This window comes from Clupea harengus, chromosome 13, assembly GCF_900700415.2.
Source record: "Clupea harengus chromosome 13, Ch_v2.0.2, whole genome shotgun sequence".
NCBI lineage: Eukaryota > Metazoa > Chordata > Actinopteri > Clupeiformes > Clupeidae > Clupea > Clupea harengus.
The window spans coordinates 13,870,825-13,894,410 of NC_045164.1; the positions used below are offsets into that span (position 1 = coordinate 13,870,825).

The 23,586-nt window shown below is 40.7% G+C and overlaps 2 protein-coding genes and 1 long non-coding RNA gene across 8 annotated transcripts; 2 read left to right on the top strand and 1 right to left on the bottom strand.

Annotated features, from left to right (window-relative positions):
- Positions 1–3,911: 3,911 nt before the first annotated feature.
- Positions 3,912–10,581, top strand: LOC105906115 (solute carrier family 22 member 7-like). 5 transcript variants are annotated; one of them, XM_031578753.2, is made up of 13 exons: positions 3,912–3,935; positions 5,283–5,470; positions 5,621–5,704; positions 6,411–6,900; positions 7,001–7,104; positions 7,218–7,372; positions 7,471–7,639; positions 7,813–7,927; positions 9,012–9,112; positions 9,298–9,512; positions 9,595–9,703; positions 9,884–10,090; positions 10,198–10,581. In XM_031578753.2, the coding sequence occupies exons 4-13, from the start codon at positions 6,520–6,522 to the stop codon at positions 10,295–10,297; spliced, it is 1,656 nt and encodes a 551-aa protein (XP_031434613.1). In that variant the 5' UTR covers positions 3,912–3,935; positions 5,283–5,470; positions 5,621–5,704; positions 6,411–6,519; the 3' UTR covers positions 10,298–10,581. The 5 variants fall into 5 exon arrangements, with proteins under 5 accessions (XP_031434613.1, XP_031434612.1, XP_031434614.1 ...); XM_031578752.2 differs by lacking the exon at positions 3,912–3,935 and adding an exon at positions 4,305–4,657; XM_031578754.2 differs by lacking the exon at positions 3,912–3,935 and adding an exon at positions 4,305–4,657 and having other exon boundaries at positions 5,626–5,704.
- A 5,151-nt stretch (positions 10,582–15,732) lies between these two features.
- LOC116223160 lies at positions 15,733–16,599 on the bottom strand. 2 transcript variants are annotated; one of them, XR_004164937.2, is made up of 3 exons: positions 16,426–16,599; positions 16,116–16,181; positions 15,733–15,782 (listed from the first exon to the last, which is right to left on the bottom strand). It is a non-coding gene; the product is annotated as an uncharacterized LOC116223160 (long non-coding RNA). The 2 variants fall into 2 exon arrangements; XR_006152734.1 differs by having other exon boundaries at positions 15,760–16,181.
- Positions 16,600–19,028: 2,429 nt separating this feature from the next.
- On the top strand, positions 19,029–23,008 carry LOC105906086 (solute carrier family 22 member 7-like). Its single transcript, XM_031579344.1, has 9 exons — positions 19,029–19,424; positions 19,544–19,647; positions 19,742–19,896; positions 20,572–20,740; positions 21,091–21,211; positions 21,310–21,419; positions 21,873–22,087; positions 22,289–22,397; positions 22,762–23,008. The coding sequence occupies exons 1-9, from the start codon at positions 19,044–19,046 to the stop codon at positions 23,006–23,008; spliced, it is 1,611 nt and encodes a 536-aa protein (XP_031435204.1). The 5' UTR covers positions 19,029–19,043.
- The last annotated feature ends 578 nt before the right edge of the window (positions 23,009–23,586 follow it).

The window sequence follows — 23,586 nt, forward strand, 5'->3', positions numbered from 1 at the left end:
TCATTTGGACTATTGGATTGTCTTTTTGAAAATTGTAAACAAGAAATGGACAATTGTGATATTGAAAATGTAATGGTTGAATGGAGAGGGACAGAGAGAAGAGAAGCCAGACAAGTTACAACGTTCCAAAAACCCTACTGACTTCCAGCAAATGTTCCATCCTTTTAGTTTGTTCTATGGAAAACAATGTTTCTGGCTCCAGTTCAAAAATGTCTTTCCCTCACAACATGTGCAGAGGAAATGGAAGTACAGGTTTTCAACTTTTTTGTCAGCCTTCTTTAACTTTACAGCCCTCTATCCTCCCTCACACTCCATCTCTCTGCTTCACTCCATTTTCTCTCCTTTCAATATTTTCTCTCATCACTCATTTCTTTTAGCTTTTTTGAGCTGTGTTTTGTAAGACAAAATAAAAAAAGAAATCTCCAATGCACTCTTCCTGGGCTTAAAGAGTTCATGTTCACCTGATTCACCTGTAATTGCACCAAGGAACTCAGTTCCAGATAGTGCAGTGTTCGCATAAAATGTTGTTTTAATGTCTGACATTGACAAATGTGACAATGAAAATTTAATGAGAAAAATGTTTTACATTTTTAGAAGAAAGGAAAGAAGAGTGAACAGGAGTGGCTATGGATAATGAGATAAAGAGAGAGTGAAGAGGGAAAATATTGAAAGAAGGAGAGAAAATGGAGTGAAACAGAGAGAGATGGAGTGTGAGGGAGGATAGAGGACTGTAAAGTCAAAGAAGGCTGACAAGAAAGTTGAAAAAAGAGTTGGAATTGATGGACAGAGTAATTGAAAAAAAGAAAGGAAATGAGAGTGAAGAGGGGGGCTATGGATAATGAGATAAAGAGAGAGTGAAGAGGGGAAATATTGAAAGAAGGAGAGAAAATGGAGTGAAGCAGAGAGATGGAGTGTGAAAGAAAGTAGAGTGAGAGGGATAGAGAGAAAGATGGAGAGAGAAAAAGAAGTAGAGTATGGAAGGTGTCTCTTAATATTCCTAGTTATACAGTTGAATGGAGAGGGACAGAGAGAAGAGGAGCCTTGGAACCTTGGCGCAGGTGTCAGTGAAGCACAGGTGCAAGCCAGTTGAATGACCCTATTATGATGTCATAATGGCCCAATGTAAGTCAATGGGAAAATTTGTATTAGTTTTTCTTTAATATCTTAAAAAGTATAAAGTTTAGAAAAGTTTCTACGTTAAGCGGTTCGAGCTGAATTAATCGCAGAAGTCGGTAAGAAGAAGAAGAAGTATAAGAAGCCTAGGAATAACAATACAGGGCATTTCATGCACTGTAAAAAGTACCTATACAAACAGGTTGACTATCAGATTAACCGAAATAAGCCTGAATGTATGAGAGTAAAATAAGCTAAAATGAAGCCCAAAATGAGTGAATGAGGGAGTGAATGAGAGATAGCGTTGGGATGAGTGGGACAGAATCGTAGGTCTCCGTGGATGGAGGTTGGACACCAAGGCCGGCTCTAGAGGGCACATTTTTGCTCCGCCCACCCAAATTGATCAGCTTTTTTCTGCCTTTTGAATCTGCCATGTCAATCACGTTTATATCATTTGCCGTCAAAATTTCCTGAAAGTAATTTACAACATAAAAATTGCGAGTGGTATTATATACAAACCATGGACATGTACTGTATATAATAATTGTGTGGGTGAGAAAATCTATAGTTATAGATAGTTATTGCATGGAGACGTCAGAGCAGTAGAGACAGCAAGATGTCCTGCAGTCCCAAATCTTAAAACAGGATTGAAAATCTGTGGGTAAGTCTTCATGTGTGCACGTTAAACTTGGAAATGATCTGCAAGGAAGAGTGGATGAAAATTCAGAAACAAGGTTAGGTGTGGTTAGGGTTAGGTGTTGGTTTATGGTGCCCCTAACAAACATTCCAGGAATGCTCTGCACCAGTTGTTGATCTTCCCACCCTCCTGCTGAGACTCTCTATCCTCTGTCTCTGTCTTTCTCCCTGTGCTTTTCCATGTCAGGGTGAAACTAGGGACGGGGAAATAAATTTAAGAGTGAGATATTGGATTGGGAAATTATTTCTTTGACATGTTTGGGCTTATTTGAATGGTCTCAGTCTGTGTGGTGGAGTGGTCTCAGTCCTACAGCTGCATAGATTAGTCTTAACATGTATTTCAGAGACATGAGAATTCTGGTCTCTGTGAGTTGTAAGGTAATCTCTCTCTGGAGGGGGCACACCCCTTTTTGGATGAGAACCCCCTCCATTTGTCTGTTTTAATGTGTGATCCTCATCACGAGTGTTGAATTAAGTGTTCTCATGCATTGTTATTTGTATTATTTTATGTTGCTGATTTGTATTCTTATTTGTTTCAATTATGTCCGATTTATGTGTTATGGGACACTTCATTTGACCCCTGCTAAATCTATAAGAACCCCTGTTGGTTTCCTACGTTATCAGAACGGTTTGAGCCTGCCACAGATACTGATGCTCTGCCGGTACTGTGAGATTAAGTTTAGTAAGCTAATAAACAACTCTTAATGTACGTTTCTACTTGTGACCTTTTATTAGTTAAGAATGGATGACGGAAACACACTCCACATCAACATCGATAGAGTGGAAGAGAACTTAACAACGAGAAACCACTGTCCATGTGGTTAATTATTATACCAGATATAGGACTAAATGGGTACTTAAGGGGAAGATAGTCAAAGAACTCGGAGTATTCTCTAGTTAGAGCCTCCCACACTCTCTGTGTGTAGTTGTGGTAATTGGACATGAATACAGCAACTAGAACAACATGAGTTCATTGTACCAAGCACACTGTACCAAGCACACACACATTCAACAGGATTCTGCATTGTTTCGAATGTAGTTCCTTGAAGATGCATTATTGAGATATTGTTTTTGAACTGTGATATTTGTTGAATGTATTTTGTATTAAATGTGTTCAGTATTAATGATGTGTAATAAGGCAGTGATGCCTGTTCTGAATTCTGGTAATGTTATATTTTGTACAGTCAATGAGTATGATAATTACATCACAAAAGGGACTTTCGAAAGTGAATTACTTTATGGAAAATGGATTGTTTAAAAGAAGGACATTTATTGTTTGTCTTTGATTTGTCTTTGATAAAGCTATGTGTTAATATCATTACAGCTATACTGACCTGATGAAAGCAGCAAGTTGTCCTGTGTCTTTTCTTACAAAAACACTTTATATCCACTCTGCAGCCTGTAGGAGTGTAACATAGTCATCTTCTGAGCAGCCAGGTATGTTTATATTCTCGGAGTGTTTGGATGTTTCGTATGTTTCTTTTATACTTGTAGCCAAAGATTATTCATCCTATACACATTGAATACGTAACTGTACTGTTTACTGTGGTTGCACCAAGTGTGTAGGGGTTGCTGTGGGTTCATGTTGAGTCCCTTTGTGTGCCACCTAAAATTTTTAATGACCATTCACTAGAATTTGGCATAGCATGGTGGGCCATATGGAAGTGGCGGAAGAGGAATCCTATCATTTGAAAGAGAATGATTTGATGCATTTTAGACATCAGTATATTTTTCTCCAGGTACCCAATCAAAATACGCCAGTAGGCCATTATGTCATGCAACGCAACCAAAGTTTTAAATGTTGCTGATTGGATGACAAAATACCCTGATCATAGATGCCTGACCATATTTAAAATAAGCCCACGGTGAGATTCTTTGAATTCTTTTTGAGAAAAAGATAATTTAGGCAACTGGAATTAACAAACAGCTTCGGTTAGGGGAGTTACCAAACGCAGAGCATTCCTTACAAAATTGGTCTATTTTTGGAATTTAGCCTACCAGTCAAGTTGAATGAAGGCTATAAGTCAGGAAGATGTCCACAGACAAACTGATAGCCATCATCTGTTTCACTCGAAAGGCATCAGAGTGTGAGAATGCTGTGGACTTTATTCGGAGCTATTAAGCAGGTAGGCTACGTAGCAGCTGGGATATGAGGTCATACGAGTGCAGAGCCACACCATTAAACGATATGGCCCATGTACGAATGGTGTTTTTCTTTAGACACGTCTGGCTAATTGCACGACTATCATAGTAACTTAAATGGATTCAGCCTTTGGAAGAGCATTGAATCAAACTTAGATATTAGTGTCGCTAAAAGTTTTTATGTGTTTGTTTGCTTACATTAGTTGTTCTCAGATACACAATTTAGGAAGTGGATAGTGTCTTTATGTTTTGCTTTACAATGTGGCATAGCCTACTTTTCTTCCTATCATTACCATGTCAGGTGTTGATAACGGTCAAGTTGTTAGTGGTTCCTTGTAGGCTACTTGACACGTCAAAGCCTTGAACTCCGCGTGGCTGATACTTAACTCATTCAGGATGCGACGAATTCAAAAATATGATTAGACACAGATGTAAGGAATTTGTAAAATGTTAATTGCCTAGGTACTACAAACATTCATCGTCCATGGATTTACTCATATTTAATTACGACCCCGTTGTCTACGGATTCTTTTGTTGAGGAAGCGGCGTGCATCCGGGATCTAAGCTTGGCCATCAAACAATTACAAGCGTGAGGTCGCATACACATTTCAGCGAGTGGCGAGTGCGACAGAACTGAGTAGAAGAGTGGGCGCCTACATAAAGCCTATGTCTCCGAATACAAGGCAGTCTTTTCTTTTGTACCCACGTAAGTAGATTTGACTAACGTACGAGTAGATATTTAACGGTAATTAACACTTTCCTCAATTTGGCAAGTTCGTATCATAGTGGTGTGTGGAACTTGCTTCAGTATCTCGAAAAGGGTATTTCCTTGAAAAGGCATCGCAAACCGGCGAGGAAGTAACGTTAACTGCGTGCTAAGACTTTCATAATATTAAATGATTAGCATGAAAACCCGTCAGTGAGCATCATTCAGTTTGTAAGGATAGCCTACACGCCTAAGGGGGCTAACGGTACACGTGCCATCCTTGTTTCTTTTTGTGCCGGGGAAAACCCTTTGGCGTATTTGGCATCGTTCTACCACCAAGTAGCAGTTGAATAATTTAGCCAACTTGGCCTCATGGTGCTGCCATTTTGTCTGGTATCCTGCATTAAGGCTATACAGCAATTTTTTGGAATACTATTACCATGGTTAGACAATACCGTTTGGATGATTTATGAGTCACGTTAGCCTAAGTGAAGGCTGTCCTCGTATCTTAATAAGCTAGAGCATAATTATAATGCTGTAACAATACGAATGCTATGTATTTAGTCAACATTTTGATACAACCGGATTGTACAGAGGCATCTTCTTGACGTTTTTGGTCTCTCAGCTTTAGGTTTGGAGGGGCTCCGGCAGCTCAAAGCATCAGTTCTAATATCAAAGTGCCCGGGGTGAAAATCGACCCCACACATGCTGCCGTTCAACTTTCTGTCAAACTCTGTGGACTACCTATTGAGGGAAACTGGTCCCTGTAGGCCTGACGCAGGATCTTGTCTCGGTACCGGGATATATCTAGAGGTGAGACACTGATCAGCAAACACTCACGGTAGATTAGTGTACAGTCAGTGTACATTTTAGTGATTTACTTACAGATGGCTTCTGTCTTGTTTGGCGTTTATAATGTGATATTGAATGCACATTTTCTCTCTCTCTCTTCCTCATTGTTAGACCAGTGGATTAAAGAGACAGCTGTGTCTTTTTGGGAAGTGATTCTGTGCAGTTCAGAATGCGCCACTTCTCTGTGATAGAGAGGTAAAGATAAAAGAGCACCACCCATAACATGAAGGAGCATAATACCAGTAAACCCTTGTAAAGTCAGTGTTGTGGTTCTGGGTCACAAGGAACTCCGACATCAGTCAGAGTGAGCTCTTGACCCAGAGGTTGTAGAGAGCAAACACATATCAATGATGAGTGTTCTTTTTCTTTTTTCGTTTCACTAAAAGGATTTAGCCAAGTGTTGTTGCCAGCATCTTGCATGTTAGTGTTGTAGAATTCTTGGCACAAGATATACAAAACATTCCTGTATAATTTGAGTACACATACGCTATACATAGGCCTACAATAAAGGCCCTATATATAAGTTCTTACTCGACATAACATTTTAAATGAAACCAGACATCTGACTGTGAACCAATATTCTTTGTAGTGCAACAAGTGTCGGCATTTAACACACTATTAGGCCTATGGTATGGTGCATACTATCTTTTTGTAGTCTGATTTGGACCTTTTGGCTATTTACTTGATTTTAAGTGGTTATTAGACAAAAAGATCCTGGTAGGTTGTCTTAGGAGCAGTCACCACTTTGACATCTGAAAATTGATTAAAGCTGATCATATAAACTATAACCATATCATTGTCTACAGTGGAGAATGAGGCGTCACGTCTCTTGTACAGCAGTATGAGACTCGTATAGGATTCTATTTGTCATAAACTATACCCTTTTCACTCTTTCTGACAGATACCTAGAAAAGGGAAGAGGCTGTTAGTCAAAGCAAGAGTTTGTGTAGAGGTCGTGTCAACGCCCTCCTTGACCAATACAACACATCAGCTATCACCGAGCCGACACCATGAAGTTTGAGAGCATTCTCTCCGAGATCAACGGGTTTGGAAAGTTCCAGATCATGATCGTTCTTATCCAGTGTGTATCACGCATCACCCTACCGGCCCACTTCCTGTTGAATATCTTCATAGCGGCGATGCCATCTCACCATTGTGCAATCGATGACTGGTTTAAAGAGGATGTCCCTAGGAATCTGACTCTTGCGCAGAAGCTGATCGTCAGTATACCAGCAGAGGCAGACGGGACACCCTCTTGCTGTGTTATGTACTCAGAGCCCCAGTTCAACCTGCTGTTCAACTCTTCCAACACCACTGACCTTCGTACAAAACCATGTCAGAATGGATGGGCGTTTGACAACAGCACTTTCAAAAGCACCCTGGTTACAGAGGTACAAAACAACAACCATGTCATCTTTGTTTCTATTGTCTCTTTCTCAGTTTTTGTTTCTTGTACAAAATGGCATAATTTACCCTCAATCTTTCTTTCAGTGGGATCTGGTATGCAAGAACAAGGGGATGAGCAAAGCCACCGCCACCATCTTTTTCATCGGCGTCATGATTGGAGCCCCAGTCTTTGGTGTCCTCAGTGACAGGTTAGTTAAACTGGCCCACATGTAGACATACACATTAGCCATTCACCATCAATTAGCATTTCTACTCTTTATGTGCATCCTGACATGGCGTGTGTGCATTTGTCTGATTGCAGGTTTGGCCGGAAACCTTTGCTAATGGTGTCCTACCTCTTGACCATACTCTTTTCCGTGATCAGTGCGCTCTCCAATTCCTACGTGATGTTCATGGTCATGCGCTTCCTCACTGGCTTCACCATCACTGGGATCAGCATCATCTCCATCGTGCTCAGTGAGTCCAGACCCGGGAGCGCGCGATCCTTCCACTGGCGTAGTCAGTGGTCACAGCCTGATTGAGTCTTGTTTAAAGTGTTATTTGTGTGCCGGCAGGTGTGGAGTGGTTTGACGTTGAGCACAGGACGTTTGCCGGGATCATAGTGAGTCTGGATTGGACCATAGGGAACCTGTTGCTTTCAGGGGTGGCGTGGCTGGTGAATGATTGGCGCTGGCTTATCATCGCGGTTACATCACCTCTCGTCTTGTCCGTCATTCTGTGGTGGTAGGTTCAGCAGTTCTGCAAGCATAAAACAAACAGGCTGTTAATAGCTTTTCAAATGTCAGTTATTACTTTTATTCCTAGTTTTAACCCGCCAGGGTGTGCTAATTTGTCTTGTAGTGTAATTAACCATCTGCTTTTACCCACTCATTTGTCACAATGCTTCTTGTCGAAAGGTGGCTTCCAGAATCTGCCCGCTGGCTGATCGCCAATGGGAAGGCAGAAGAGGCCTGTGTGTGTCTGCGGAGATGTGCTGAGATGAACAAATGCAAAGCTGACTTCACACCAGAGGTAGAGTACAGAGCACAGGGAAATATATTCTGGTTAATGACACCAGAGGTAGAGTACAGAGCACAGGGAATTATATTCTGGTTAATGACACCAGTTATTTATTTTCCTGTAGTAAAATGACCATGCCAGGTAGTAATAATGTAAATGCATTAGTCCAGCTTGTAGTCCTAATGCTAAACGGATCTCAGAATGTTGCACTCTTTGAACATGTCTTCATTGGTCTCTGTCTCGTTATTACTGCAGGGGTTTGTGCCCATCTGGATATTAACTGATGTGTTGGCTGATCATTTGTGTGCTTACGAGGGCCCCTAGTGGTAAACGGATGTTGATAATATTAGGGTGCAGGGTTTACATTGGGAAACTTTTGTCCAAATATGTTTATGTACAATGACAAAAGACAACGGGATTCACCTGTGTAAGGCCTGCTCTTAGGTTCTGGACCTGTGTATTCAGCTGACTAGTTTGTCAAGTTCCTTTTATCGCTCCATTGTTTAATGTTCTCTGTGTTATTAACAGTATTACAGAAGAGAACCATGAACAAAATGAGGCAAACACAAGAGTGCCTAATATTAGGGAATACCAGCTGTGTAGTTTGTGTAGTGATATGCTTGTGGTTAGAAGTTTGACTGTTCTTTCTTATGTGATTTAGTTTTGATCTACTGTTTCTTTACCATTGTTTTCTCTGACTACTAACAAAATGTAGTGTAATTTAAGTGATTGGTGGTTAAAGAAGCAACAGTTGTAGATTGTGTCCTGGATAACCACCAGTCATGTACTTAGTCAGTTGCCTCACTGAAACATTAGTGCCAATATAGTTTGCCTATTTTAGCCTCTTGTCAGTGGGCCTTTGACAGAAATTGTCACAGAATGGTGTGTAAGCCCAGTATGATTGGTTTTAATCTTCGCGTTTATATTTTTGCATTTTAATATGTTCATTATGGCTAGAAAAGGTGATCATTTCATATGGTGATCATTTCATCATTCCAAATTAAAAGTGTGTTGGATGGGCTTTTTGGCTCATCATTTTATCATGAGGCCCCCTAGTGGTAGATGGCTGAAATAATGAGCAGGGTGTTTGTTTCAGACATTGGCCAATGCAGTGACGGCGGACCGAAAGTATACCGTTGTTGACCTGCTGAGAACTCCAAACATCCGTAAACTGGCCATATGCACTGGAATCGTGTGGTGAAACTCCTTTTGCTGCAAGTCGCTAATGGGATGGCATTTCCATACACATACCTTAGTAGCATCATGCGCATCCAGATAATGATCATAAACACATAGTATTAGTAGTAACAGTATTTAGGAGTCAGTCAATGGGAGGTTTGTATCTGTTCATTTTTTCAAAACCTCCGTATGCGCTCCCACAGGTTTGGTGTGGCTTTTACCTATTATGGGATCAGTCTCAATGTGACTGGTTTTGGCCTGAACATCTACCTGACGCAATTCATCTACGCCTTCATTGAAATGCCTGGGAAGATTGGTGTCTACTACTTTCTCAATAAAATTGGACGGAGGCCCGGTCAGGTGTGGACCCTACTTCTGACGGGTGTCTGCCTCATCGTTAACATGTTTGTGCCTTTAGGTATGGGTGCACTGCTCTTTCATGCGCCGCTTTAATTAGCATCACATGTGTATGGTTGGGCTGATGTTTATTCTCTCTGCAGGTATGTGGGTTTTCCGCACTGTTGTGGGTGTGCTTGGAAAAGGTCTGTCTGAAGCGTCCTTCACTATAATGTTCTTGTACACAACTGAACTGTACCCTACTGTAGTCAGGTAAGGTATAGGGGGGGTTGTTTGTTTTGTGTGTGTGTATTAATTACATAAAGTTAGTCCTGTGACTAAATGTTACAGTACTAAAACTCTTCTATGTTTTTAAGCTGTTTGTTTGAAATTGATCGGATTTTGTTGGTTACACTCAACTGTGAAATATCCATGCTTTGTTGGACAATGTAGACAGAATGGTATTGGATACACCTCCTTCATTGCTCGGATGGGTGTGGCTATTGCACCTCTAATAATCTTATTGGAGGATGTGTGGAAGCTCCTCCCAGATGTGGTGTTCTGTTCCGTTGCCATCGTGGCCGGACTTGTGGCATGTCTTCTCCCTGAGACACGAGATGTTTGTCTGCCTGAATTCATTGAGGACATTGAAGAAACAAGGTATTATACATCTAAGATTAATCGCGTTTGGCTGTGCAGAAAGTTCCTCCTTTGCATCTCCGTGGTCAGTATGTGATGCTGAAAATGATTCATTTGTATATTTTCAGATTGGCCCAACAATCGGAGCTCTCAAGCACCCCAGATCTTACTCGCTCCCTCGGAGCCCAACCAAATGGAGGGATTCACACTGGAATGCTTCAGCAATAAAGTCACAGCTTTGAGCTTTTCAACAGACAAATAGGTTATCGTTTATTTAAAAGTGTGTTATTTTAATAAGCCAGTGTGGTGACGTGTAAGCTCCTTTAAGTGGAGACTTACTCTCCAGTATTAATGGGAAATGTTCTGTTCTGTTTGCTTTCTGTTTTTTCTCCTGATTTTTTTTTATGAGTTTGTAATATTTGGAGTGAATTATGAGAATAAAATGAGATTGGCCCTGTTCTGCCTAAAATGAGAAGTTATTTCACTGTCCATAATAAAATAAATCAAGTTAATCTGCTCATATAGCATTCTGGTTCTTTGGCTGTGTGCTGTCAACTTAGTACATCACAGTGGATTGATTTTTGAACTGCATTTTATTTTATATATATATAAATATATAATATTTATTATATATATAATATATATTATATATATATATATATATTAGGGCTGTCAATAGATTGAAAATCATTAATCACGATTAAAAGTTTGTTTTTCTTCTAAAGACTAAGTCTTATAAATTAACGAGTAATCACTTCGGACAGCGTGTATTATAGACACTGTTGTTTAATGGTATTTTTTTTCGTGCTCTCGCCGTCATACAAGGAATGTATGCGAGACACAATTGTGCCCCTCGACGGTAAATCGTAAGAATTGTCCCCTGAAGCAATTCGGAACACCTCAGCCAGCCCACCGTCTTCAACTATGTTGATGGTCTGACAGTGACCGGCAACCCAAACTGCTGCAGCGTTGGTAACCTTTTCACGGACTGTTCTAGTTATTTTCCTTGAGAAGTCGTGGAGTGTGGGTTGGCGACTGTCGGTAGGAAAACTGTATGATCAGGGAAAGTGTATTAAAACCGGATGTCGTCACTTTAAGCCGGTCTCTGGTTGGATAAAGCTTTTCAGCAGAAATGGACAAGGACCTTTACTTTTTAGTTGAGAAGTTGTGTTGATCGCCTGGCATGCAAACTATCGGTTTTCTTTAAATTATTATTATTTTTGTGAAGTTATACGGCTTATGTGAATAAAGCTATCTACACAACTTTGTATATGTCTACATTGACTCGTTTAGTTGTTCATGTGGTACACGTAGGTCTTAACTGAAGCTAACGCTTAGACCAACAATCCATTGGAACACATAGTAGCTAGCTAGCCTCGCTGCTAATAAGTCTAATGTTAGCATGCTGATATGAATAGACCCATTATAGTCAGGTGGCTTAATGCTCAATTGACTTGTTAACCGAACTTTTACGAAGTCATACAACTAAACACACAAGTGACTTGTTAACCTATGTCTACATTGACTCGGTTAGTTGTCCATGTGGTACACGAATGTTGCAGAGTATTGTCCTATTGTAGGACTTAACTGAAGCTAACGCTTAGACCAACAATCCATTGGAACACATAGTAGCTAGCTAGCCTCGCTGCTAATAAGTCTAACGTTAGCATGCTAATATGAATAGACCCATTATAGTCAGGTGGCTTAATGCTCAATTGACTTGTTAACCGAACTTTTACGAAGTCATACAACTAAACACACAAGTGACTTGTTAACCGAACTTTTACGAAGCTATATGACCAAACACAAAGCTAGCACTGTTAATTCCGCTATAGCTAGCCAGGTCAATTAGCTCGCCTAAGATACTGCAATTTAAGCTAACCAATTACCTCATTTCCCCCAAAACCCATCGATTACATGTGTTTGTGATGTGTAACATATATCCTTAATCAGTCATTCAAGTTATTAACGTTTATTTACTGCTAGCGATTACACGACACAAGGGTAATTCAATCGCTATTAATGTTGAACTTGAACTTCAACAACGTCACACAATATTAAAAGTCAGGCATCGGCATGGTTCCTACAGAATAAATCAAAGGTCCTTGTCCATTTCTGCTGAAAAGCTTTATCCAACCAGAGACCGGCTTGAAGTGACGACATCCGGTTTTAATACACTTTCCCTGATCATACAGTTTTCCTACCGACAGCGACCATCTAACCTGGGACTGCTTTCTGTCGGGTGCTTTGCATTAAGGTGATAACTTAAAGACGAGCTGCTTCTGTGATAGCTAAATTCAGCTTGACAAATGCTACATACAACTTTAGTTTTGTCGATTGTTCTGTCATTTTGCCTCTTAAACAGAAACTTTCCGCCCAACAATCCCTTGGCGCTCTCCATCTTCGACTGCCATCTCGGTCTCTCCTAATTGAGTGCAGGGCAGGCACCCGGCGTTTTCGTGTCAGGGGTCAACGCACACCGGAAGTAAACAGTTGCGTTAACTGCGTTAAAATATATTATTGCATTAATCTCGGCCAAAATAATATCATAGATTAACGCGTTAACTTTGACATCCCTAATATATATATATGTATATGTAAGGGATAATGTAGGCTATTGTCCGGAGGTCATTATCCAAAAATAAATCCCGACGGGGCGAACAGCACCCCGACGCGCAGCGGAGTGGTGTTGTTTCGTCCTGAAGGGATTTATTTTTGGATAATGACCGACAAACAGAAATGTTTTCAATTTCCCGCAGCTGCCTGATAACACTTTATTTAGGGTTGGGGCTATTAGATGACACCCCTTCTTCCTTTTAGGATACTTAAACTGGTTCACTGTCTGAGAGATGCAGGGGAAACATCATGTGAAGCGACGCTCTCTTCCATGTTGCACACCATTGTGAAGAATAACCCTCCCCAGCCACCAGGATACCTCTGCACTATTCCGCTGCAAACAGCCAACCACAGGGTTACATGAGCCAAAGGGCATGGCCTTAAAACAGGTCAATACCATTGGATTACTTTGTGGAAATGTATGGAAATGGAGATTATGGTATCTGACTGACCGTTTAAAGATATTTGGGCTCTGACTCTCTCTCAAACATTCTTCTTCTTCTCTCTCGCTCTTCACGTCCTCTCTATCTCACCCCATCTCATCTCTTTCATCTCATTCACTCATTCTGGTCGGGTTTAATTTCTCTACATTTGATTAATTCATGGTTTATCAAGTGTATTTGGTTTAATTGGCATACAATCTGTTTATCCAATTGTAATTATTTACAGTTGTACTTATCCATTTGGTTTTCACCTCACATTCAGTTTGGTTGATACTTGTAAAATGTAAGCTTACCCATTATTGTAGCAATAAACTGTTCATTCATGAACCATCCATTTAACTCATGTGCCACTAGCTTATATACTGCTTGGTAATATTGGAGGTCATTTGATCATTTCATGGAGTCAGATAAATTGTATTTTCCACAAAATATTTACCACTGTAATGCATTCTTCTGTCCCATAAAGTAGAAAAACAGGTTAAGCCTTCCAGCCTGGTGTTTTTTCATCAATTTGGTAACACTTTTGGCCGTCATGCAACTGCACACAGCACACTGAATCTGGCTGTATAGGTTGCATGTGTGAGTGTGTGTGGACATGCAGCACCAGCTGAGGGGTAGAGACCACCATGGAGTGATCTTCCAACCCTGGTTGTTGGGGGCTCTGGGTACACCTGTATGGGAACTGGAGACCCAGAGGGAGACCAGGGCTGGGGGTCACAACGACCAAACTTCTTCTTGCCAGTGTCTGATGACCCAGGCCTGTCTGATCAAGGAGTGACTGTCCCAGTAATGCTCCTGCTTTACCACAGACAGACAGACAGACTGCTGCTGAAGGCACTGTGTGCCTTGCCAGAGTTGAAACTAATTGGAAGAGTGGGTTGGACCAGGCCAAAGCATTAAGGCAGTCCTGGCTCTCCTGGCCCATGAGAGGTGATGGGTATGTTGACGCTTCCCACCTGCTCATAAATGTATTGAAGGAAGGACCCGCAGACAATAGTTGAGAGACAACTCAAATTCGGATCTGGCGGACAAGACGGTAAAAGCTGCTGAAGATCTGAAAGGGGGATGGTGATAGCAGGTTTAAGGCCACAAGGGTATCCACCACGTGTTCATTGGTGAAGGTACACTGGGAATGGAAAACACAGCTGGGCTCACTTGTCACAGACCCTAGGGTCCTCCTGACTGGGTAACTCGTTTCTTTGGCCTCTCACGGTTGAGAGGATATCCAGCTAGTGAAACAGCTGACACAGTGTCGAAAGGGGGCCAGGAAACTTTAAATTCCCTTTTAAAAAACCCTATATAGTATAGGATCCTTGACAAACACCATAATGGGATAGCATAGTGGACCGGCTGTGGGCAGAATAAACCCCCTGACAGCAAAGGTCAGAAGGTTCAGGCAGTCTACCCTGGCCTTCAGTGTAGGCAAATCATTACACACACACATATATATTACTTGGTTTAACCTTGAGCACCACATGAAGAGGATTCAACTAAGAATGGTTGCGTCACGTAACACATACAGTGCCTTGCATAAGTATTCACCCCCTTGGATGTTTTACCCTTTTATTGCTTTTATAAATCAGTCATGGTCAATATAAGTTGGCTTTATGGACAAAAAAAATCACAAAAAAGCCCTCTTTAATGTCAAAGTGAAAACAGATTTCTACACAGTTATGTCAATTAAATAAAAATATGTAATGAAAATAAGTGATTGCATAAGTATTCACCCCCTTTAAATAGACTGACCTAATTCAACAGAGGTCCAGCCAATTGGTGCTAGAAGCCTCACAATTAGTGAAATGGGGATCAGTGTGCAGTGCAGGGACGTGCACAGGAGGGGGCTAAGGTTGCTCGGGCAACTGCCCGTTGGCCCTCCTCGACTGAAGTTGCCCCTCCGAAGGAAATATATATATATTTTTAAATAGTATTACGGCTGCAGAACTTCATGTATGCCTAGATAAAACAATCGCGGAATAAGCGTCCAGGGGACGGGGGCGTGGCGGCAGCGGTTAGTGAGAGTTTAAAATAATATAGGCAAAATTTGGTCCAGGGGACGGGGGCGTGGCAGCGGCGGTTAGTTAGAGTTTAATATGATATAGGCAAAATATGCGTCCAGGGGACAGGGGCGTGGCAGCGGTGGTGACAAAAATTAACATGTTGCCCCTTTTTTCCAGGGCAGAGCAACTGCCCTTCAAAATTCCTGTGCACCTCCCTGCAGTGAATGTGTCTCAAGTGATTGTAGTATAACGACACCTGTGTCTGGAAGGTCCATTCACTGGTCAGTATTCAGTAATCAGTATTCCTGGCTACTGTTACACCATGAAGACCAAAGATCACTCCAAGCAACTCAGAGAAAAGGTTATTGAAAAGTATAGGTCAGGGGACGGACTCTGCATACAACAACTGTTGCCTGGGTTCTTCACCAATCAGTGGCTCTCTTCCATAAAGCTTTGATTGGTGAAGAACCCGGGCAACAGTTGTTGTATGCAGAGTTTCTCCAATCTCAGCTGCTGAAGCTTGAAACTCCTTCAGAGTAGTCATAGGTGTCTTGCTGGCCTCTCTTATTAGTCTCCTTCTTGTGTAACGACCCTCACTCTCATGTGTATCAGTGACAGGGAATCGGACCAGGGGTTCTTCACAGTGGCTTTTATTGTCTGCATTCACAATAGAAACAAATAATCCATAAAATCTTTACTGCAAACTCGACTGCTTACGTACGTCTCAAACAGGGATAGACTAGCTCTAAGGTACGGGTAGCGCAAACACTGCCTTACTGGCTAACCTCATGCGTTGCAAAGCATTCTAAATTATATGGAAATCAGAATGCACGGCTCGTAAATCTTCGTGCAAACCAAAGGACTAAATAAACCAAACAAAAAGACAGACAACACTGGCATAGCACACTGAATGATCGTATAGTTTGAACACTTGCAATATATATATACACACACGTTCTTAACCATTTACATTTTGTACAAACCACATACCTGCATTCACAATAGAAACAAATAATCCATAAAATCTTTACTGCAAACTCGACTGCTTACGTACGTCTGAAAAAGCACAAAACCAAACTCAGGACAATGCTCACCCTAACGCATAGTGCAGCGTGGTTGCCGCCAAAATATACTTTATGTTGGTTACAACCTTTACAAATCACCTCCTATCGTTAATTTGTTAGAGCATCCATTAGTGCAACTTATATACATTTATATACAATCCATAGTTAGTAAGTAAAAACATGTTCATTTATTAAAATATCAAATTATTCACAGAGCGCTCCCAAAGCTTGCTTACCTCAAACAGGGATAGACTAGCTCTAAGGTACGGGAAGCGCAAACGCCCAAAATGCGTTAAAGTGAAAGAAAATAAACAAGCAGTCGCGCAGCCTCATATTGAACCTTAGTGAATGCAGTATAGTATTTGGGACATTTCCAGGTTTCACACAGAACATCAAAAAAACATTGGATTACAATGGTATGTGAAATACAAATTTAGTTTGAATTCACTTAATCTAAAGTTAGGTTCATTTCAACTCTGTTACACTTGCACAGTTGTTGAAGTTTACAATTACTTCATTCAAGTAAACTAACAAGTTTCTGATTCTGATTTTATAACAATGATTTAGTGTTCAAGTCCGTAAGACATGAAAAGGGGGACTGAAGGCTGGTGTTGCAAGTCAGGATTCAAAATCTGAATGAATAATGATTGACAATAATCAGTAATCCAATGAATATCATATTCATTTGTATTTATTTATATATGTTTTAATTAGACTAGGGTTAGAATGTTAGGGTCTCTGGTAGGGATGCACAGATACCACTTTTTTACAAACCGATACGAGTACGAGTATTTTTATTTGTGTACTTGCCGATACCGAGTACAGATACTTCTTAGATTTGGTCTCCATGAAAGTGCAATTAATTTGGAGGCAGATTTTATTTTATCCTCTGCAGATTATGTCAAGCCTATAGTACAAAATTAACAGAAGGCTATCCCAAGCCAAAAATAAACAGAGCTTTCTGGTTTTAACACACAAAAAAAGCCTTCAAACAGACAATATCATCACATTAGACAAAATGCAAATATAACCAGATAAAGGCAATTCAATTTGCTGCATAGTTAACAACACAGTCTGCTTAACAAAAAGTGAACAGAACTATTACTGGATTAGCACAAGAGCACATTTCAGTTACAAAAGGATCAGAAGAATCTCCTGCTCAAGTACACAAACAATCACTTAACCTATGTGGCACAGTCTTTCTCTACCTCTCTCTCTCTGTGTGTGCGTGCGCGTTTTTTTCTTTAGCAAGACGTCAGTTAAGATTGGTTGCTTCGGTCTTGCGCCACTAGCATCAGCGAACTCTGTGTACTTAGCACTATGGTGCGTCTTCAGATGTTTAATAAAATTGCTTGTGTTAAACAGAGTACTCTCCTTTCCGCCCCTCGACACCGTAGCAGTGCAGATCTTACACTGTGCCTTACTCCTGTCGTCGTCATTTATCTTAAAATGAGCCCAAATCGCCGTTAAGGCAGCACAACGGAATTGCTAATCGCTAACGAGATGCTAGCAGCTAAATTTAGCGAAACCTGTATACTGAAATACTTTGACACTATGACAAACTTTCCTAACACAGTCAAACATCAAGCAAATGCAACACAAGACGGCAAATAAGCTACTTACTAGTCTGACAGAGAATGGTAGGACAGGTAGGACAATAAATCACATTTTGTGTCAGCATAGCCCGGCCAGTTAGATGCAGTGAAATACTGATGAATGGTATCGGTGCTTGGTATCGGCAATTCAACAACGAGTACGAGTATTTTAACGAAGTATCGGCACCGATACCGATACTGGTATCGGTGCATCCCTAGTCTCTGGTTAAGTGCCCTGCCATATCGAATACTATGTTCTAGGTTAGCAGGAGGTGTGATGGAATGTGTGTTTTCACAACCTCATGTCAAAGTGCTATTGCAGTCAGAACCCTATTTGTTTTCCATAGGTGCTCTAATTACTTTTTTTTATTACACGGCTCTTCTTAATGCTGTAGAATGCTCCGTTCACTTGAATGGGGCTTCCCAACGTTCTGTGGTCAACTATTTTTCCATATTTTACCGTTGCTATGCATAATTGACCGCTGTCAAGGGAAGTGGCCTTTTTGCCTCGGATTCACGTCTTTCGTAGCACTCCGCAAGTAGTCCGGTAATTTATCAACCTCAGTGTATTCCGTTGCTTAGCGACGTCAGCTGATCTGATCTTGAGTTTCAGCTGACAGTTGAGCAGCTGTGTTCTAAAGAATGTTCAACGTCTTTGGCGAACTATTTCTCTGCTTTTTAACACCACGAATGGTAACAAATAAATTGTAATTAAAATGATATTATAAAAAGACACACTGTGTTAAGTTATTTTTTCGTTTTGGCAAGTAGCCGTGTAATAAGCGGGATAATGTATAGAACGCCGGTCATTATCAGGAAAATAAGCCCCTTCAGGGCTAAGCAACACCCCTCCGCTTCGCGTCGGGGTGCGGTTCGCCCTGTCGGGGCTTATTTTCCTGATAATGACCGGCGTTCTATACATTATCCCTTACATGTCATTTTCATCTGTATATATGGCTTTCTAGTAATGGTGGCTTTTTGAGATGGCCCCCTCACCAAGTCATGTCCACAACAATCAGTAACCAAGCTCACAAAACTGATTACTCATTCATATTACGGCTAGGAGATGTGGTTAAAGTTTGTTGAACATTGACAGGTATTCGCACTCGGCAGTCCTGGTAGGACGAGGTGGGATCAACCATTAAGATGTAACTGCATGAGAAGGAACAAAAGAGAAAGAGTGGACAGTGAAGAATATCTATAACTGTGGGAAGACTTATACTCAGCATTCTGCTGCGTTGTGCACTTCTGATAGCAAAATGAAGTTTGAGGATATTCTGTTGGAAATCAATGGGTTTGGACGATTCCAGAAGTTGCTACTGAGCCTTAGCTTTCTGGGACGTTTCACTTTACCTTGTCACTTCATGTTAACCAACTTCATAGCGGCAGTTCCTTCACATCACTGTGACATCAGTGGTTTCGATACTGAGGGCGTCTTTGGGAATCTCACTGGTGAGCAGAGACTGATTGTCAGTATTCCAGCAGAGGCAGATGGGACACCCTCGTCCTGTCTGATGTACTCAGAGCCCCAGTTCCACCTGCTGTCCAACTCTTCCAACGCCACTGACCTTCCCACAGAACGATGTCGGAATGGATGGGCGTATGACAACAGCACTTTCAAAAGCACCCTGGCCTCTGAGGTGAAAGCAATGCTTGACCCAACTCCATATTCTGTCTATGATTTGAACAGTCACTCAACCATGCAGGAGGAATTTGATATTTTTGTCTTTCTCTGTAACTTGCCGCTTTTCTCTTTTAGTGGGACTTGGTTTGTGAGAAGAAAGGGTTGAATAAAGCCACAACCACCATTTTCTTCATAGGGGTCATGTTTGGAGCTGTTACTTTTGGAATTCTAAGTGACCGGTACCTTTTTGGAATGTAGTGATTTTTTTTAAATAAGACCTGCCACGTTACAGATAAAAAGGAGGAAACTGACTAATTACATTTAAATCTGCAGGTATGGGCGCAAGCCAATGCTATTGGTCTCATATGTATCAGGGATGGGCTTTGCGTTGATCAGTGCTTTTTCCAACTCCTACACAATGTTTGCTGTGCTGAGATTCCTTACTGGTTTTAGCATCACAGGCATCGTCATTATCTCCTCAGTGCTTAGTAAGTCCTCTCATTTCTTCCTGTTATTGTTTCACTTCCAAGGCTAATTTCAGATTTGTTTTAGTTTTAAATTTCAATCCCGTTAGTAAGCTAGTGTAAGTAAACTAAGAATTAAATTGGCAGTCAAACTATTGTCCTCCTTGCTTGGCTGTTTATTTCTCATGGGTTTAAATGATGACAACATGTCACTTACCTTGAACATCAAGGCCTCCTACTTACTGTCTGTAACATTATGCGCAACACTTCTTCGTATGCATCATGGTACATGTTATTGAAATGTATTGCTATAATTATATATAATGACCATATCAAATGAGTCCTCTGAGTGACACAATGGCAATTTCAATGGCCACCCAATGACCAAATGAACTATGTATATATGTCTATGTTTAAACCTCTTCTGACACTCCCACTTCAGCCCTGACTGGCTGACCCTGTAACCAATCAAACCCTGACCTCTAAACTGACTCCATCCAATCAGAAAGCTTTAAACTGAACCTAATAACCCACCCATTTTCCTCTTGGTAAAACCCCTTATTTGAAATTGTATTGTGTGTGTGTGACTAACCCTCAAACTAATTAAATGATTTATATGACAAATTCCTTCCTACTGATATTAAAATATCCTATACTATCTTCCCTCAGTTCTTTTACATGCATAATTGTCTTTCTCAGATGTGGAATGGGTGGATATTGGAAGCAGAAAGTTGGTGGGTGTGGTTGACAGCCTTTCATGGACGTTTGGGGGAGTCATTTTCCCTCTCATTGCATATGGGGTTAGAGACTGGAGGTGGCTCACCATTGCCGTGACCTTCCCTCTTATTCCAGCCATCATTTCTTGGAGGTGACCATCATATAAAAGCGATAGATATAAGAGATAGCCGTATTCATAGTTATAGTATTTAACTAAACAACAAAATAATAATAATTCCAAATGCCCAAACTAATATTATATCCATAAAGTATGCCTCAAACATATTAACTAATTTGACAAATGCTGTTGAAAAAGGTGAGTTTCCAAATTATTTTTGTATATTCACAAGCAAAGAATCAGTTAATTCTAATGGATGTAAAATGTATTAAAATCACCTAAACTAATGAAAAGTTTAGTTTGAACCATTATTTCAAGTCGGTCGTTGACTGTAATTTGCTGTAAGGCATGGCAACTAGATTCAGCAATGTCCATTTTCTTAGGTGGTTCCCAGAATCAGCAAGATGGTTAATTGCCAATGGGCAGCTGAAGAAGGCCCAGTATTACCTTCAGAAAGGTTCCATGATGAACCAGGGAAAGGTCACCTCATCAACCAACACAGAGGTTGGTGTGACAACCTTCCTGGTCATAAACCAGAGTTTCAGCCACATACCCATCCATTTCTAATTACGTTTTCTCTCTTGATCTCTTCCCCTATTTAGAGTCTTGCCTTAATTGTGGTGACTGAAAAAGGAAGAAGAAAGTACTCGTATTTGGATCTAGTGAGGACTCCCAAGATGAGAAAACTGGCAATGTTAACAGGCATAACATGGTATGAGATAATATAAACTTCTCTGAAAAAAGGGACTTTATTTCTGAGTAGAGAAAGTGTGAAAGATGTTGGCTGTGTAGATTGCATCAGTTCCTGTCTTACCCCATATTAGCTGTGTGAGTATTCCAACCTCACCAGTTTACCAGGACAGAGAACCATTCAGCACCATATATCTTCTAGGATAGTGTTTTGTGTTGGGTCTAACTCAACCCTTCAATACTATGAGGCTGAATTAGGTGGTTCTTTAGAAGTAACATCTTGGCAAAAGTAGTTCTATAAGAACACTGGCGGGAAAAAAATATGGATATCCTTAATTTGGAAACAATTTGGTAAGTTAGTTCCAAATAACCTGTAGACAAAAGCCTTCGCTAATACTGCATCCTATGCACAGACTGATATCTTTGGAATGTTGTATCCAATATGCCTTATGACATTCCTTTCCTCCAATGTCAGGTTTGGTGTAGCTTCAACAGCCTATGGGATTGGTTTTAATATCACAGGCTTTGGAGTAAATGTGTACCTCACCCAGTTCATATATGCTGCTGTTGAACTTCCTACCAAACTCTCTGTGTACTACCTACTGGAAAAGTTTGGTCGTCGTAAGACTGAAGCTGGATCCATCCTTCTCACAGGTGTCTGTCTTGGCATCAACATATTTATATCCAAAGGTAAAATATTCAGATTTTTCTGTGTACATAATAGATCATTGTCTAATGTCCACTTACACATCAGTGGATTCGCATTTATAGTTTAAGTCTGTGGATGTGTTTGGTTTAAGTTGACATAGTTTAAGTCTGTCTTGTTTTTAGCATGTTGTACTGTAAATTGGGACATTAAAGACTGTTTGTCTTGCTCCGTCTCTGTGGCAGACCAACGAGTGGCTCGGACCATAGTAGCAGTTCTGGCTAAAGGTTTCTCTTCAGTGTCTTTTTGTACAGTGGTTCTGTACACCTCAGAGCTCTACCCCACAGTAATCAGGTGAATGAGAGCATACCTCTTAATCTCATATGTAATCTATACGTTAATGAAAAGGGCCTGTTTGAAAGTAACCGCAATTTGTGATTTTACAGTCATAACAGTGTTGCCAGCCTTTGTGGATTTCTGGGAATCATACAATCGTTTAATTCCATAACCATAAATGGCTTACACATAACCACATTCAACATTTCAAAGACCTGAATTTTACATTCAATCATGCACGTTTGACTAATTTGGTATAAACTTCACGTGCCCCTCAAGGGTTACATTTAGATCAAAGGGACCTCTTGTCATCTGTATGCATTCTATGTTATGAGTGCTGTCATTACAACTTCATATTCTGGTCCACTGCATCATTCGACAGGCAAAATGGATTGGGGTACAGCTCCTCCCTGGGACGGCTAGGTGTGGCTGCAGCTCCTATGATTCTGCTCTTGGAGGATGTTTGGACCAGCCTTCCCCAGATCGTCCTGTGCTCTATTGCTATTTCCACCAGCCTATTCGCCAGCTTTCTACCAGAAACACGGGGCAGGTGTCTCCCAGAAACCATTGAGGATATTGAAGGAAAGAGGTACTCCCGTCACCCACCATTTGAGCATAGCTTAACATGATCCACTAACATTTAGCAATGATAGTCTTTTCATGATTCATGATGAAGTCAAAGCCATTTAGGTAGCAGTACTATGAAATTAACATTGTGTTTTGAGATATTTTGAGTTGTTTTGTTTTTTTGCCAACAGTAGATCCATATTTCTGCAATACTCCATATCAAGCTAACAGTTATTTGTGCTATCTTTCTGTTTAAAAAAAAATCTTAAATAGTTCTGAATTTACATACAGCCTTTCTCATGTATGGATGTTTATAGAATAGTCTTTCATTTTAGGGATGACCCAGTTGGATTTCCAGTTACGAAGATGGAAGAAACACAAAATGGAATATAGCTGCAGGCAGCAATGGCGGGTTCCTCCAAAGATTGCGAACCAGGGAAAAATGTATATTCTGCACAATTTGTCACTGTATAGAAAAATCCATGCTGCAGACTTACCAATGGGATATTCCATTTGAAATGCAATACTGTCAAGATCCACAAGGGCCTTGGCTTCAAGCTAAGGAGAGAGCGGGGCCTTGGTCAGGCCACAATGTCATGAAATGGTGTGTGTGCGTATTGCCAAGCTTTTAGTGTGTCAG